The 19,246-nt window shown below is 32.0% G+C and overlaps 1 protein-coding gene across 1 annotated transcript in view; it reads right to left on the bottom strand.

Annotated features, from left to right (window-relative positions):
* LOC119687517 (protein limb expression 1 homolog) overlaps window positions 1–19,246 on the bottom strand; it is a 96,441-nt gene that overhangs the window by 59,325 nt on the left and 17,870 nt on the right. Inside the window, exon 2 of the mRNA XM_038101851.1 lies at window positions 7,282–8,937. Within this exon, the coding sequence (XP_037957779.1) occupies window positions 7,282–8,281 (1,000 nt within the window). The 5' untranslated portion in view covers window positions 8,282–8,937. The remainder of the gene's footprint in view (window positions 1–7,281; window positions 8,938–19,246) is intronic.

The following is a 19,246-nucleotide window of genomic DNA, read 5'->3' as shown; positions in this document are numbered from 1 at the left end:
GTAATGGAAATGCATGTATATGTGTAATCATTGCACTTAGAGAAATTCCTGAGATATTTCTATTTTATGAAACTAACTTCTTGTACACAATCAAGATGTACTCGTTCAATATGTTCCATACATGACTTATCCTTGTCTGTTTCTTGTCGTACTACAATTGAATACCGGAATTTATTTTACACCATCATCATCATCATCATCATCGCCAGCTTAAGCATTGTTCAAATGATGAATCGAAAGTGCACAGGATGCCATCATTTATCATAATATTGATTTGTACATGCAAAATGAAAAATAAAAAAATAATGATAGAAGTATGGAAACCATATATATGTGTAAAGCAAAGAATTGGTGAGAACATATTACCAGATGAAGAAGAGCAAAATCCGAAGTTTAGGTGTGGGGAGGAGGGAGGAGGGAGGAGGGGAGAATGCAGGAACATGTTTCACCATATTATAACGTATTCAAATTGGCTGTCTGATGAAGCAGCTGGTGCATGGTTACCAGAATGCTTAGAACTTTTGCGATTGGAGTAAAACGCCGACTTTAAAGCAAAATTTTAATACGAATATCTAGCATATTTACTTATTCATTGCAAAGTTTTTAACCTGATGGATTCCTTTTTTTTTTGCATATTGATCTGTGATTACCTGAATTATTTTATATTTTAATTACATTTTTAAGCTTGTTTTCCCCCCTTTGCTGCCTATTCAATACAATTCACATATTGCAATGTTCACTCTCCAACATTGCGTTTCCTTTGATTAGATTAGATTAGGTTGATATACTTGTACTTGCCATATTAGAAAACTGATCGTCTGTCTTTCAAACTGCCTGTCTGTCTGACTCTTTGACTGTCTGACTGTGTGCCTATTGCTTAGTTTATATGTCGACTATATTCATACGTCTAAGACTGTGTTATGTTGAAAAATAAAAAATGCAAAAAACTATTGAATATGGATGCAAGTAATACTTTTCCTTGGTAAGAAAAAAGGAATTCTTTATTAGCTTAAACGATCACGTTAGTCATTAAAATGATTGGTGATGTTAATTAAGAATTGATATCTTTTTGAATGCTTATGAATGTAAGTTTTTTTTTAAATATACTTCTAGTATGGTGTGGAGTAAACTTATATTGGAAAACTTAAACCTAATGCAAATATACTTGCCACTAATCATGTTGCGTTCAACAAGATCTATTCTTGGTTCGAACATGTGAAACAAGTCGTTGGATGGACCGCTATCTTTGGTAAAAACGCTCATTTCTATTCACAACTGATTGATTGCTGTTATAATAAATCGTTTTTTAATTAAAAAATTAACTAATAGTTTTATAAATTATATGAATTCTTAGAATATAATGGAACAGTAAATTCAGGAAAACTCAATGCGTTGGAAGTAAATAGAAAGTATGCAATCTAATGTGCACTTGAATTGAAATCATTTTATATATCCTAAACGTAAGTTATACGAGTACATACAAGAAGATTTGCAAATACATATATTCCAAATGGAGCACATGAAACTATTCTATTGTATTTACTACTGTATTTATTGCACATTTTACTTAAATCGATAAGATATAGAAATGAATAAGAATTATATGGATACTTTAGATCTTGTAATACGTACTTAGTATAACTAGAGTAAAATTTCCGGCAATAATATCAATATACTTAAAAACTTAACATGTAAATAAATAATTAACTTGAATTATAAATCAGCTTTAAAATTAATTTAAAATTAAATTTTTAAAATTAATATATGGTTAAGATTGTCAATAACAGACTATGCAATCTAGTCATTTGAATCATAATATGTATTATAATCGTATTACGCCATAATATATTATTTTAAAAAGCAAAAAATTTCCAATCTTAACTTGCACGAAGTAATAAAAATATTTAATTTTATTAAAAGATTAAAATCCTTTTATAACAATATAGAGATGGTGCAAGAGGTTTAAAGAGAAAGTAGCTGTTATGGAAGTTGTTTCAAATTTACTGAAGGAAATATTGAAGGTTTTTTCATCGGACTCATAGGGTCAGCAAGTAAATAGTTTAGTCTTTTAACTTTTTAAAACTATTAATTTCTAGTGAATTTCATTTCGATTCTCTGCAATCCATTTAAAATAATGTAAGCTTTCATCCTAAACTTAGAAACTAAATTAGATATTATCAGTTAAGAATTAGTCATTACAAATATCTCTCTTTCTCTCTCTCTCTTTACATACTTAATTTATAATTCATTATTATGCAATATAAGGAAACTATATTTATATTTAGGAAATCAAATTAAATAAATTGAATTTTAGTAATATGGTGTGAACATTTGCAACCAGTATGCACTTGGAAGCGAAATTAAAAGATGTGAAAGAGAAAGAAAACTTGACCGAAGTTCTGATAGTAGATTACTCTTGGACATACTTCATCATCTTAAAAAGATCAGAAAATATCGAAATTGGTTGAATGGAACCCATTCAACATTTTTTCGGACACAACAAAGGCGAACCTGTCGATTTTTTAAGAGGTACCAGAGTGTCCGGCAGTCTTTAACGCCCATTGTCAAAAATTGAATTATCTCTAAAAACAGTAATTTCTTTCTCGGCTGTAACTATTTATATAGTTACTAAAGTAAGTAAACTAAGTTGATGATGGATATGAAAATGCTTTTTGAAATGTTGTTGCTATTTTTATTTAATAAAACTAAAACTAAAAGTCCCAGTAATTATGTACCAACCCAATTATATACGCCAAATATAAAATATATGATCTCAATTAAGAGTTATTCATATGTAAAATACTAAAGATATGCTTTAGTAGTGAAATGGTTTTTATATAGGAACGTTCTTTTAAATAGTGCTTTAGCGAATCCACTTATGAGGAAGTTAATTATTTAAATTTATAGCACCAAAATGACTTTTGACATTTGCAAAAGGCAAGGTAAATAAAAGTAAATTAAATATATAAAAACAAAAAAAAAAGAAAAGAAAATAGTAGAAAAGAGAAGACAAAACGACAACGAGAACGACAACGACCATACAAACTGTGCCCAACTATTGACAAGGATAAGGCGTCACAAATAAAATTCCGCTGATTTGATAAATTGACAAGAGAACACATTTTAACCCACTGCCAAACAAGATAAGCAACGAAAATAAAGTCAAATCAAAAAGTTATCTTCTACATACACAAACAAACAAGCATGAAGATTTCGTACACCCTGTATGTACACTGTTAAATAGGAATGCGCAATCAGGCACGGAGATGCACGGGCCGCATAAACTTGCTTTATATTGTGTAGATTTTGCCGGGAGTGACAGCAAAAGAAAAAAGGAAGCGCAACCAAAGTTTCACGCACTGGAAACATCAATTCGATTAGTTTATCGGGGTGAAGGGCGTCAGATACAAACAAAAAAACATTTTTTTTCCAAAATGATGATTTTACTGTTGCTCTTCATTATTTTTTCCTGTAAATATTTGAAGATACTTTTTGTTCGTTTTGTGTTCATTTTCTTTTTTCTGTTTCTTGACATTTTTCTGCGCAAAACTGTAAATTATTTTTGTAAATATTCGTGTACTAAAAATAAAAGAATAAACGTTCTCCAGTACTTCGCATGTTTTTGGCTTTAATTAGTTCAGCTATAATTTTAACTTGGCCGTCCTCTAGCACGAGATCAAACGAGCCACTTGTTCGCAGAAGGGAATTCATGTTTTCTCGGAAATGTGAGTTCTTACTCTGCATTATGCGATACTTTCAATGCCTAATTTGATTTAGTCATTAACATCTTGTACTGAATTCAATAGCAAACAAAGTGTTAGAGTAAAGAAAATAAATAGAATAAAATACGAAACGAAAAAAATCTGATACAGATAACGACGAAGTTGTTGTATGGAATTCAGGATACTTAGCACGGTTAGCGCTTTTCGGTACTTTTGTAGTGAATTGTATATCTTTTTATCGCATCATTTTTTATTTTTTCTATTTTTTATTAGATCTTTCTATGAAACTAATAAGTTACTGTACACAAGTATCTTTTGGCAGAGTGTTAATATGTTTGTTGAATAAAGCGTTAAATTTGTTATTAAGTTATAATAATAAGAACAAATCATAGTTCTTCCAGTTAGGTTTGTTGATTGAAAAAAATTATTTTAAACAATTATACAAATCATTTTACTTAATTTAGGTGTATTATTTTTAAAATACTTATCCGACTTCTGAAAATAATTTTTAATTATTTTTAAAGAATCACTCAAGAGTTATTGCGTCAACCTTTTAAGTACAGTAGCAATAGGGCACCAAATTTCTGAAATTTTTCATATACAGTAGAAGCAGTCTTTATGTTTAAATTAAAATTGTTTAAAATAAAAATTAAGTTAAGAAAAGATATAGCGATTTATTTTATCATTTGAACTTCAAACGACCGCATGCCTCCATAATACTTTTTATAAGTTTGAAAACTTTAATGTACGAATATTCTTGAGAATGCGTTTATCGAACAGCTAAAATTTTTTCAGGAATTGCGGTATAGTTCATAAAACTGATAAATGATATTCAAACTTACTAAGTTTGTCGACCCGACACTTGAACAAAATTCAATTAAATATAGTTTACATTAATTGAATATAATTTACGTCAATAAAATGTGCACAAACTGATAAGAAGGTAAGGATTCTAGTAGAAGAAAAGCAAACTGATTTGAAAATGTAATTCAAAGTTGATATTAAAAACGGTTGGAAATATTTGAGAGGGTGTGAACCCTTAAACAACGTCACATCGAAAAAGTTTATTACAAATGCTAACTAAAGTAACTTATCCATTTAGCTTAGTTTATAGTTCTGTTTTTCTAAAGATACTTCGACTTTCAGTATAATAAAGCATACACTTAAAAATTTAGATTAAAATTCATAAATTTATCTTCATAAATATGAATTAAATATGGATTTATTTATTAAATTTGTTAAGCAACGTCCAAGATCAGCTCTTCATCGACGACCGCAACTGCTGTCAAAGTTTAATTATTCAATGCAATGAATTACTATGCAGGTATCATCATGTGGTCTAAAACAATGACAGAGTATATATGAATTAGAATAATCTCAACTACACTTACTTTGCTTCTTAATTGCTTAAATTCTGCTCGATTCTAGTTATACACAAATATATCAGTCCAATAATAGTGAGTATTAATTACAGTCATACTCAAAAGTATTTACACAACGAAAGTTTTTGCACATATTGCATTAAAACATGTCTTTATTGTTGTTGTTGGACGTAAGTTGCAAAAATTTTTTTTATTGTCACTTAGTTTTATCCATGCAGAACCAAATAAAAAAAGAATCGGAATGATAACTGTTCATTTGACAAAAATATAAGCAAATGCACTGATGCCTATTAATTGTCAAAAGTATTTACACACATTTTTCTCGCGTCAAAAGTATTTACACAAAACGTTAATTTAATTTTCTTCTTTTTACTTGATGAATTTTTTAAAAATCTTTTTATTATTATTTAATTAATATAATTAATATTTGGTTACACCACCTTTGGCATCAATAACTGCCCGCAACCTAACTGGAATTGATCCAATCAAGTTGCAAATCAATTTGAACCGAATATTCGCTATTTCAATTATGTTATCACTACATTTTGGATTTTTATCAACAGTATTTTGTTGTTTTATGAAGTCTCAAGCATATTCAATGACATTAAGACCAGGGCTCTGCGCAGGCTGTAAAAAACCGCAGGATTTAACTCTTTTAAATTTGGATTAAGTCTACATCCTTGATGACATGGTGCATTCTCATGTTGTAGAACCCAGTTATTGATAAGAAAGGGTGTATTTTCTGACGTTAAGACATGGTTATTTTAAACACTATTATAACCGAACTGATTTAAGGTACCAAATCTCCAAATACATAGCAAGATAGACATCCCCAAAACAAAACCGTGCCACCTTCAAATCTATTGAGTGGCTGCACTGCTTTATTCTTTTGGCGTTGTCCTAAATGCATGGAGTGGTTATCAAATGAACCCTAGAATTGAAATCCAGACTCATCTGTCCATAACACATTGTAACAAAACTGTATAGGTTTCTTAAAATACTTCAAAGGAAATGAGAGACGATTTGATAGGGTCGTTAGAGTAATATTGACTTTTTTGTGCATCAAATAGGTATTGATATTAGCATCTCTCAACCTGCGATGTAGTGTAGCATCACTAATAATCTTGCCAATCAACTTTTCTGATGATGCTGCTATTTTGGCAGATTAATTTTTTTAATTTTTGCATATGTTTTTATTTTTAACTAGATTTTATACCGTTTTATGTAAAATTTTTCATAACTTTACTAAGTTTGTCGCCGAAATCCCACTCTTATATTAGGTACCAACCTCAGATCGAATTTCAACTGATAATTCCTTGGTTTTTATCATTTTCCTGAATAATTTCTGAAATTTTGAAATCTCTAAACTTGTGTAGTTTGTGACAAAAGCTAACAACTGCACTTACTTAAAGGAAATCCTAGAATAAATGCTAATTAATGTTTTGTGTAAATACTTTTTACGCGAGAAAAATGTGTGTAAATACTTTTGACAATTAATAGGCATCAGTGCATTTGCTTATATTTTTGTCAAATGAACAGTTATCTTTCCAATTCTTTTTTTATTTGGTTCTGCATGGATAAAACTAAGTGACAATAAAAAAAATTTTTGCAACTTACGTCCAACAACAACAATAAAAACATTGTTTTTATGCAATATATACAAAAACTTTCGTTGTGTAAATACTTTTGACTATGGCTGTATATAATTCATTAATTAAATAATTTAGAATATTATAGCGGACATTATCCGGTTCTATAAAATTAAACCAAAACAGGTGTACAGGTCTTAGGTTTTTGATCTAATTATTATTTCGATCTACATACATATCTGTAAACACCAACATAAATGACTAAAATTGTTATCTCATAATTTAGACCAAAGATACAAAATAAAAATAGTTTATAGACTGCGTAAAAGGCTGACGAAGAGAATGTAAGTTATAATGTGAAAAGTTATTTTTTACTTATAAACTACGACAGTTAATAATTGAGACCGAACATTTTCAACGGTACTGCGGAGGTGTTATACAAAAACTACACGACAATATTATTAGTAATTTTTATTAACATAAGGCGTTTCATTTTGTAGTGTTAGAGAATCTTCAAAAGATTTGTATCGGTTTACTACGAGTTTTTTTGCTTATTATGATTATGCATGCAACGATTGTATGACTTACCTCTTCCGTATCCTTGTGTGTGCTTGGCGAAACTATTCACAACCGCATCAACGGCTTCTCTTAACACCTGCTTTGCACGCGCATCTGGTGCTCCACCGACGCCCACACTACCACCTCCGCCACCATTGTTAACTACATGATTAACCTGGTGCGCAACTGCCGCTGCAGCTGCCGCAGCAGCCATTGCGGCCACTGATGTCGTGGCCATTGGTACGTTCAGTTTGCCGTTGTTGCGCTGTTGCGCAAAACTGACACTATGATTGGCGGATACGGGCACTGCTGTTGTTACAACGGGTTGTTGACTTTTTTTAACGACCATTGGTTCCGCTACTGCGTTATTTTGGTTTTTTATGGCTGGTGATTTTTGTGGTTGATGCAGCTGATGTTGGAGTTGAAGATGCGTCTGCAATTGTGATTGCACCTTTGATTGCTGTTGTGATTGGGTCTGCGAATGCAATTGGGATTGGGATTGCGATTGTAATTTATTTTGAGTTTGCAGTGTTGAGTATTGCTGATGTGCGTGCAATTGCTGCTGTTGTGACAGCGGAAGCGTTAAATGCTGATGATGAAGACGTGCACGATGATGTTCAATGTTGCCAACAGTTGACTGATGCAATTCTGTCAGTGTTTGTTGTTGCTGGAAATGTTTCTGTTGTTGTTGTTGTTGGTGATGTTGTTGATGCAATAATGTTGTATTTTGTACAGCTTCTGGTGTTGTTGCCGTTGTTGATTTGGTTGCTAATATAGCTGATGCAAACTGTGATTGTTCTATTGATTGTGCTGCTTGAACAAATGTTTGCTGTCGTTGCTCTTGTTGTTGTTTTTGTGGCTGATGTTGATGTTGATACTGATGTTTATATTGTTGTTGTTGATGTTGTTGTTGGGTATCTTCCTGTAATTTTTGTTTATGGTCTGGTAGTTGTTGTTGTTGCTGTAGTTGTTGTAGTTCAGTAGCTGTTTGCAATTGTAGTTGGTGGTGCCGAAATTGACTACTTTTCATTATAACATCACTGGAGTCTGCTATTGGCCTCACCAGCTACCACAATAGCGAGCAACTATTGTTATTGTTGGTTTTAATATTTTTTCTCGTCACTGTTATTATATCTGTTTTGTTGCTTTTGTTTCTGTAGTTGTAGCTGTTGCAGTTGTTGCAGTCGTTGCAGTTGTTCTGTTGTTTTAACTGCTAATATTGTTGCTTAACGCAAATATTGTTTGGTTAAAGCCTTTGGCTGCAATTTGCTTTACATATAATAACAATATTTTTGATATTGATTGCTTCTGATTGTAATAATTTTTCAATTATTTGTAATTTATTCTGAATTGTTACAAGTTGCAGGTTGTTTTGTAACTGTGCTTTGTTCTTGTGTTTGCAACAACAATATTTGTTTCATCCAAAATGACTTGAAGTAGTGTTTCTGTTATGTTGTGGTTTCGTCATGGATATATGAAGCTGAAGCTGGAGCTTGAATTGAAGCTGAATTATATTGATTGGTGCTAACGTGCCAGTTGTATGCGCAATCAATTTTCCGTTGGTAGCAAATAATCATTCAATTATGTCTATTTGCAATTTTTCACTTTTATTTAGCGTTTATTGCTATAAGTGATCGCAGAAAATACCTCACTTTATTATCACAATTCAATCATTTTTGATTTTATCTGGAATTAAAAAATACATAATAGTATTTATTATATTTTAAGCAATGTATATAAAATATTTGCCAATCTATAATTGAAAGATTTATTCAGAATTTATTAGCAAAAGTATCTTATATCAGAAAAGTACAATTATGTTATGTAAAAATTAAATATTCTTAATAAAAAGTATATGTTATAAATAAATAAAATGCAAAAATGTTATCAATCATTCAACATTACTTTTCTGGTCTTGCCAATGCTCAAAGGGTGTTTTTAGCTCCGGAGACAGAAAAAAACTCACATCTGGCTATATTAGGTAAGTATGGTGCTTGGTCAATCACATTCGATGAATTTTTTTTTAATTATATTTACTTAATTATAGTTATAGTAAATTATACTGACTAAATCTGATCATAATAACATAGCAAGTAGATCGAACCTTCATTAATTTACTATTGTTATCGCGCTAGATGTTGCTATTGTAATGTACCAATCTTCTTGTGAGAGACACTTGGTCGCTGTAGACAAGTAGCTGTGATCGTTCTTTAAACTTCGTGGCAAATGGCAAATGTCAAATGTATTGAAGCATAGCATAAATGTGCTAAATGTGCCCAGTTTCTTTTTACGTTGACCACATCGTCAACATCGGGTGTAGCAACCGAGATGCTACTTTTTCGTTTGCCTCTACTAAAAGAGAATCTGCAAAAATAGGTTTCACCGTTTTTACTGGCGATCATACTTTTGCTGCTTTTTAGCCTTAAAATTAGATGAGGAATTATGATTGCTAATATGTGTTATTATGAGTTCAGTATGAAACAAGGATGTAGAGCCCTTTCTTGACTGATAACACTAACACTTTATAATAAACGGACTATATGGATAAAGACACTTCAGCGAAAAAGGTATTTGAAACAGTAGTTAGAGTAAGAAGCCGTAAAGGTAGAAAGTGTCTCCGATGAAATGATCAAGTCGATGCAGCACTAAGTCAATTTGATGAACGAGACTGAAAAACTTACTCAGTCTAATAACTTATTAATAACAGTGGTATACTGTTTGCAGATGATTGAAGATGTCGAGTTCGAGAATTTCGTATCCTTATTACTGCTTGTCATATATTTTTTAATTTATTAAAAAAAAATTTTTTCTGTGCACCTCAATTAACGTTATCCTAAGTACGTTGAAGTTTTTGTTGTTAGGATTTGTTTATACTATACATCCTCCGTTTTCATTGTAATGTAATGAAGTTTCATAGGTCTCTCAGTTAGAAAGCATAGAAATCATTAATTCTAAGCTTAAATTAAAAAATCAAAAGGATTTGATATGATTACTATTGATATCTGACGCAACATTGTCAGATATCTGTGAAATGTATCATTAAGCTAACGCAAATACTTAACGCTGCACTTCAATTAAAACATGTGCCAATTATGGAGAAAAAGTCGGAGGTAATTATGATCCTATAGCCGAGAACCACTGCGCACGAGGTCTCATTATATAGGTCTATATCATTACTACCAATCATGTCTAAGGTACTCGAGATAGCGATTTTTCATATCAGAAAACAATGTTACACCAATTTAACAATTTTGGCTTCAGAAAATATTATTCTACAATTGCCCAGATGCACAGAATAACAAATATTATCGAAAAATCCTTTGAAAACAAAACGGTATGCATTGTTGTCTATCTCGACGTATCGCAGGTCTTCGATAAAGTGTGACACAGAGGTCTGCTTCATAAAATAAGAACGATTCTGCCTATGCAATACGCAATATTTTTTGAATCGTATCTTTCTAAGAGATACTTTAAAATTAAACGCGAAAACATTTATTTGAATACATATCCAATAAAAGCGAGCGTTTCATAGGGTACCATCTCGACTCCTTATTATATCGTTTGTATACGCACGATATTTGGAGTGTTATTAAGACAACAATCGTAATTTTTGCAAATGATACGGCTCTTCTGTCCGTGAAAAATGCCCCCTGCGGTGAAGGGGTTAGAATATTCCCGAGGTAAGGCATGCCTGTCGTAAGAGGCGACTAAAGTCCCGATACCACGCCGATACTTATGCAGGGAGTGTGCATGGTAGTAAGTGAGGTCTGCATTTGCTACACTCGACCGGAGGTGTAAATCCGATACTACGGGGGTCAGTGACCCGCAGCTTCGGCTGTGCTGACCAGTTGAGGTCAAACACGTAGTGGCTGTGGTTAATACGCAAACTTACGCGGGAAGAAGGTTCAATTTTAGTTCACATTCGGCGTGGAGTTGCGTATGCACCACCGAGTATAGTAGAGGTTTAAGATGAACTTCGCATTGTACCAACATGGAAATTGTGTCTTCATTGGTACCGGTCGAATTTCTAAGGATATTTCAATGAGGCGTTGATTGACGCTTCGTATCAATACGTCGTGTTTTTGAATACCGTAGTGGTAGGCCTCCATGGCATAGAATGCTACGTAAAACAACGTACAGATATGTGTCCGTGAAAAATACTGAAGCAATTGCAAAAAAGAACCTTCAGGCTTCTCTTAACCACGTGCCAGAAAGTAGGCTAATAATTGGAAAATAAAAGTAAATACCCCAAAAACTGCACATATTGTATTTACATATAAGGAAATTAGATACATACTTCTGTATATTAATGACCAACAAATTCCATACACTAATAGAGCTAAGCACTTGGATATGACACTTCATGTCAAAAGCTAAATCTTAAGTTCAACTTAATTAAGTAGCTACTTGGTTGACATTCTATTATGTCAACCGAAAACAAGGTACTAGTGTATAAGCAGGTATAACGTCCACTTTGGACCTATAAATCGCAACTCTGGGGTTGCACGTCTGAATTGAATAGGCAGATAATCCAACGATATCAAAACAACATATTAAGAACAATTACCAATGCTCTGTGGTATTTCCGTAACAGCGACCTTCATCGTGACTTGGACGTTCGGACAGTTGCTGAAATAATCACGCTTCAGGCTGAACTGAAGCAGATAAAAAAAAACTTGAGGTCCACTGTAACACAGAAGCTTCATCACTTCTTCAAACAGAAGACCTCGTACGACTACTTAAGAGACCAAAACCCTCTGATTTAGCTAAAAAAATTACATATTTATCATTATACTATAATTTTACCGATAACGATGACTATTGACTATTTTAAGTCCGATGTAAAAATATTGCTAATTAGTTTTTATTTTTAATTAGGCGCAATTTAATAAAATAATAAAAAAAAGGTTCTTTTTCGAATAGATAAGTGGGGAGTATCGGTTTACACATCTATTGTGTGTGGTCAGGATATCTATTGACAACAGTAAGTTTTTAATTAGAGGTGTTTTTTTTTTTGGCAAAAAAGAAGACAGTGCTTGATTAGGAGTCGATGGTGTTGTCTTATGACGTACATATGTGACGTACGCTAAGCTTACGATACGAAGAGGTAGCTCAATGTAGGTCTGTAAGAGCTCACTGCATGCAACATGCATGGCCGTTTCATTTATTAAGAAAGGATCATATTTACTATTAACAAAAAATTCTCAAGATTTGATTTGATTAATAAATTCTAATAGTAAAACTCTGCTTTAATTAAGTTAACACATTTGTTATTGTTTTCCAACTAAATCAAATTAGCATAACAACATATTAAATAAAAATTAAAAATGTATAACAACTTAATTATGTGAATATAAAAAACATAATAAAACGAAAACACAATCATCAAATAAAACTACAACACCATTTACATATAAATTAATATATATCAATAGATACAATATAAAATGAATTTGAGTAAATAATTTGCTATTATGACCAAATCGTAAATATTTCGGGCACTCAGGTTCAATATACTTCGTCTATGTTCGATTTGTTTATTTAAATATTTTGACTTGAACTTGTTTCGGTCGAAATCCATCTTGTTAGTGTTATGTCAGTTTTTTTTCTTTTGAATATAAATTCAATTAAATTTCATGAGTTCATTTAATGTGTCTTACAGAAACATTTACATACAAAATTTATATTTATCACTTTGCAGTGTGAGGGTAAAAATTTCAATAAATGGTAATATTTCTGTGTGGTACACATGATATTGGCGTTTGCACAGATTTGTGATTATTGAAGTAATCATGGCCCCTCTAGTCGCTACAAATACTTAAAATAATTTGCAGAATATTTCGCTAAGCCAATTCAAGTTTACTTATACCTTCTTGCAAATATTTTTCTATTATTTCTATTGTCATATTTCTATATTGGAAATAGATTTCAATTTTATTTTTTACGAGATTTTCTTTCACTAGTTGGATTATTGGTATGAGTATCTATGAATCAATCATAAGCTACGCGAAAGCATGACAATACAAGGTCTTTAGTTTATTTTCTTCGAAGTTATGCTCGCAGATATTTGGTTCAATAAATTTCTTGAAGCGTTTTATCACTTCATGAAAATCCAGTTGTAATGCCAAATACCATTCCTCACCACCACTCCTCCAAAACAAACTATAAGAATCAATGAATTCCATGAGGCAGCAGGAATTGAATTGCTTTTGTTAGTATTTTGTTGACTTTTATAATATTCAATTTGTTTTCAGATATTATTACATAAAGGAAAAAATAAATTAGCAATACAAAAACATAAAAAGAATGGCACTTTTGTCAAAAAATAAAAACTTTTTTAAATAAAGTTTTAATCAAAGTGTTAAAAATATCAATGATTTGATCAAAACACAAATATAATCAATACCACATTTTTTCCATTAGACTATTTTCATTCAGCGAAATACATTTGCATAAATAAATTTAAATTCAAATTATTGATAATGATTATTTATGTCATCATTACTAGTGCAAAAAATATAATAAAAAATTATCATAGAATACTTAATGGTCTTAATCCATTCACTTAAATGAAATTTAATTAAATTAACAAAAAAATTTACTTATTTATTCAATTTTATTTCCATTGTACATAAGGTTTTGTTGAAAACAAATGAGTCATCATAGCCTTCTAAGCCTTAAAATTACCGAAGGCTCCCAAAAAAGTGGAGAAAAAAAATTGATATATTTACTGCAACAGCTATTTTATTTAAATATATTTTTATAAGATTTCATTTAATAAAATGATATTTTGTAAAATCACATTGCATTTCCTCTAAATGTAAATGATCAACGTCGATGATATGGACATATACATATGTATATGCACAGGTTGTCTTGGATAGTGAAGAATTGATTGTCCATTACACTATAATGTGATCATTTTTTTTTAGTAAACTATATGCATTGTAATAAATATTGATCAATGTTTCATTAAATTTTTTATTGTAGTAACATTCTATTTGGTCTATAAAAATGAAATACAATTTCAAAAATTGTTGCCTTGGCTTCCATTTCTATCTCTTTTTCTGGATACTTCTATTATTATAAGATTAGCACTATTTGACAACCATTTGGAATCTTCCTCTATTTAACAAAAATTTAGAGTGCTTTAACAATAAAAATAAAATCATTAAAATAATTACGATATATATCGATATTAACGATATATTATTTATTAACAAAAAATGTAAACGATATATGGCAAGCACTTACCCCTCAAAAAAAAAAAAATATACTAATTATACTCGATATTTTTGAAAGAACAACAGAAAATTAGCTGTGCCAAAATTCTTCATCACCTCCAACCGCTATTTAGAAATGGAAATCTTAATGCTAAGAACGGGAAATTGATATATAACCAAATAATTATTCCTTTACATCTATATGGATGTGTAGCGTTTAGCAAAGCTTCAAACACTACTATTCGCCAGCTAGAAATTGCACAAAGCCAAGCTCTAAGAAGACTTTTCAAAGTACCATGGTACATTAGGAATGGCATCCTCAGGGACCTCAAAATTGATCCGATCAAAAAATACATAAAGGATAGAGCCCTGAAATTATTTGGGAAAACTGACAGACTTTCCAACACCGCGGTATCAAATCTCAGATTGGTTACAGGCTCCTCGGGGAAGTATGCAGATCTGAGGTCAATTATTGCTTAGTCTGAAGAAGTGATAAACAATAATCCAGTCAAGGCGTAAAGAGGGGTTTTAAAAATACCTCAAGTTAAGAAAGAGTAAAAGTGCTCAAGTGCACTGGCTCAAATAGCTTCAACATAATAATAATATAATGTTGTATTAATGGAAAACTGTCTCTTTAAAGCATGTGCTTTGCAAGGATACGGACGAAACGACTTGATATGATTTGATGCCATTTTCTAAAGAATATAATCGAATAGAAGATCGTCAGAGTTCTTAATTAAGTAAATGGAGTAGGAAGTTTTTGCTTGCAAGAAATATCAAGAAAACTTTAGAATAGTGAAATTATTTTTTTGCTAATATATTCAGAAAAAAGAAATCGACTATCATACAGATGTACGTATACATGTGATTATTGTAAAACTATAATAAACTGATTATAGAAACAACAATATATCTAAGGTATTTAATAAGTAAACAAAATTTTAACTGTTCGATATCACTTACGTTTTGCGTAAGGCCTAAGATATATATATATGAGCAGCTCATTAATATCAACTTAATTTGTTTGTTTCTAATATTCCACACATTTCTGAAATAATAATGTGGAAGATTCACATTCTACTGTACTTATTGTGGTGTGAAAATTCTTCTTCAGTTCCTATTTATTTTCCTCTAATTTTATTATGCTCACATTTTTTCATTGCAAAAACCGCGGTATTTCAAAGTCTCGAAGCAAGTACATAGAAGCTAAGATACACGAAAGTAATAATATTAAATATTAAAAAAAAAATTCTAAATTATTTAATATTCTTTTCTAATATTCAGTTTTTTTCTCTTTGAAATTTGTTAAGAAGCAGGAAATGACCAAGTATTTCGCGTTCATACTGATCGCAATCAAGAGGAGATAAAGAAATAAGATTAAACAAATGAATTGCAGCATGTCAAGATTTAGATTCATCAACCACTAATCTGCTTGATGTATGTAGAACTTGCAGATGTTATAACATGGAAAATTTTTTGCACAGAAAATTAAATTTACAGCTCCACTCAAATGTAAAATTTCGTGTGGAGACGAGAATTGTGGAGCGGTGAATTCAACTGTGGGAAATGGGAAAAATGCATGAGGTATACATGTACTGGTACTCTTACCTGTAGTAGTACATAGACAGAAATTAGTATTAGAGCTCGCATGTCATTTTCATAACTGCAACGAAAATTCTTTCTAGTTGAGAAAATAACGATACTGGCAAAAGAAATTATTTTTGATATTTGTAACGTTTGGCTTTATAATTAATTCATTATCTATTAAGTTTTTCAATTACAAAATACTGTTTAAAAGTAGATATTAGAGTTTGAGTCATTTATAGCAAATAAGTAATTAAAAATTAAATCGACTTTACTTCTGGCTTAAAGATTAATAAGATATACTGGCGTGATACAGAAATAGAACAACGGGAAAAAAAATTGTGGAATATTTCATATTTTCATCTCAACATGATATATAGTTGAGATGAAAATCGCCGATCTTGGTGGCTGTGGGTTAATCACTCGTGGCGGCTGAAACACTTCAGATTCAAGTATTCACAAGAAATAGTAACCGGCCTAATCAAAACGATACCGACTTAAGGAACGTAAAAAGGACAAGATTTGGATAATGGAATGTGTGTACTCTGTCTCAAGCAGGAAAAATGGCTACGTTAGCCTCTTAATGTGATAGGTTAAAAATAGACGTAATTAGCATAAGCGAAGCCAGATAGATTGGCACAAGCGAATTTACAAACCAAAAGGGGGATGTACTTATGTACTCCAGTATGTCTGACGAACAGGACCGTCACACCCGAAGCGTTGCACTTTACGTAAGGAAAAATATCAAGCACTCAATCTTATGCCGGAAAGCTATATCCAAAAGAATAATATTAGTACGCTTTCGCGCAATGAAGTTCAACATGTCACTAGTAATTCTATGCTCCAACAGAAGACAGTTTACTTGACCAAAAAGAAGTTTTTTACAGTGTGCTAGAAAGAACGCTCTCAGAACTTCCAAGAACTGAAGTAATTATTCTTATTCAAACACGGTGCTCATATAACACCACAAAGCTTATTGCTGAAACGGTAAAGAACTAGGTGTCCGTCTCGCTGCGCTCCAATTGAAAACAAAAATGGACAGCTGCTGTTTGTTAAGTACGAGCAGGCGGAAATATGGAAAATACATTTTAAGAAAACCCTGAACATCATACACAGCGAAAGTGCCGAGCTCACAATACGAAGACATCTAAATCCCAACAGACAAATAGATACAAGGGCACCTAGCGAAATCGAAATAAGGCATGTTATTATTAGCATGAAAAGTGGTAATGCAACAGGTAATGATTGTCTACCGATTGAGTATTTTAAGGTGGACCCCAACGCTGTGTCGAAACTTTTACACCTCTTGTTTGAGAAAATCTGGGAGCAAGAATCATTTTCTCTAGAATGGAAGGAGTCTATCAACGTCAAATTGCTGAAAAAATGTGACAGAAAGAAGTGCAGCAACTGGAAGGGAATTTCTTTATTACCAGCAGTTTTCCAAATTTTCAACAAAATTTGGTTTCCATCCAGGGTACCCGTGCATCGACCAAATTAACACCATCAGAATACTTATTGAACAAGCCCCAGAATAGAATGCAATTTTGTATCTAACATTTATTGATTTTGAAAAGACGTTCGACGCGTTTAAGAGAACTTACATATGGCTAGCGTTGAACGCTAAAGGTATTCCTAATAAAATCATTAATATTCGCAAAAAGAGCTACGAAGGGGCTACGAGCAGAGTTTTACATGAAGGTACTCTTAACAACAGCTTTAATTGCAACAGTGGAGTGCGACAGCGGTGCGCCCTCTCACCGTTACTGTGGAAGAAAGCCCAATCGGCATTGGTTGGAAGTTGAATCAAAAGCTTGGTCATCTCGAATATGCAGATGATGTAATATTGTTAGCAAACAGACACTCTGATAAACTATCGTTAATAACGTATGCAGCAGTCGTATAAAATCGGCCTAAAAATTTACGCCTTAAAGACAAAAACAATGAGAATGAAAGCAAGAAATCAATCGCCCATTCTTTTGTATGATCATAACATTTAAGACGTGTAGGAACTCGATTATCTGGAAAGTATAGTCAACAGCGACGGTGGCACGTCAAAGGACATCGACAGCAGAGTGAAAACGGCAAATGGCTCTTTCGCGTCGCTGTACAAAGTCTGGAATGCCAACAATGTAAGCGTCGAAACTAACATCGGAATATTTAACGCCTGCGTAAAATCAATATTATTATATGAGGTGCGAAACATGGTCGCTAACGAGGGCGTCAACTCAGAAGATACAAACCTTTGTCAATAGAAGCTTGCGGCGTATTCCGATATGTTTAGAATACACCGTAAGTGGCCTGCAAGAGTCTCCAATGAAGAGGTATTGCAGCGCATCAAACAAAAGCCAATAGAGAAAGAAATTCAGAAATGCAAATATGGTTGGCTCGACTACACGATTAGAAAGCCGATAGACGCAATTGTCCACGCAGTCATTAAATGGAACCCGCAAGGAGTAAGGAGACGAGGTCTTCCCAACACCACTTGGCGAAGAACATTGGCAACCGAAACAAACAAAAGTTTTAATCAGCTACGTTTTGCAGCCATAAATAAAGACGAATGGAGGAATTTTATAACAACTACCACACTACGGTAAAAACTGTTTTGTTACAAAAATCTCATGCCTAATTATTTACAATTTTATTATGCATATAAATAACTCAAAACTATTGTTACGTTCTTACAACACTTTAATACATAATTACAAAATCACTAATAATGGCATTTACAATTTTATTATAAACATTTTTATAAAATTCGTTAAATTTTATTCTATAACTATTGTTATATTTTTATAATATTTGGATAAATAATCATATATTCAGTAATTAAGGAGTACTTAAAAAAAATATATATCCACGTTGTTCTTTTACCTTAGTGAATGTACTGTGAAGGATCAAAAGGATGAACTGCATAATCAGACTTCATAATCTCATTCACTCTAATGTTCGCTTTCGTCATTATATTTTACAATAAAAACCCCAAATAATAATAAACAGGGCGGAAGTTTCGTATGAATAATGTGGAATTTATTGTAATCCAATTTATTGTACTTTTGCTCTTTGGAAGTATTTGCAGCTCCAACCAGTGTTAAAAGCCAGGGCTGCAGAGGATAACCTTAACCGCCAACAAGCCAGGATGTGCTTCGGTGTATTAACACCCAGCTCTCACCCTGACGGACGAAATGCTC

The sequence above is a fragment of the Teleopsis dalmanni genome, chromosome X, assembly GCF_002237135.1.
Source record: "Teleopsis dalmanni isolate 2A chromosome X, ASM223713v2, whole genome shotgun sequence".
In the NCBI taxonomy this organism is placed as follows: domain Eukaryota; kingdom Metazoa; phylum Arthropoda; class Insecta; order Diptera; family Diopsidae; genus Teleopsis; species Teleopsis dalmanni.
The sequence above is the reverse complement of the archived record's forward strand: the minus strand, read 5'-3'. Positions and strand labels throughout refer to the sequence as shown.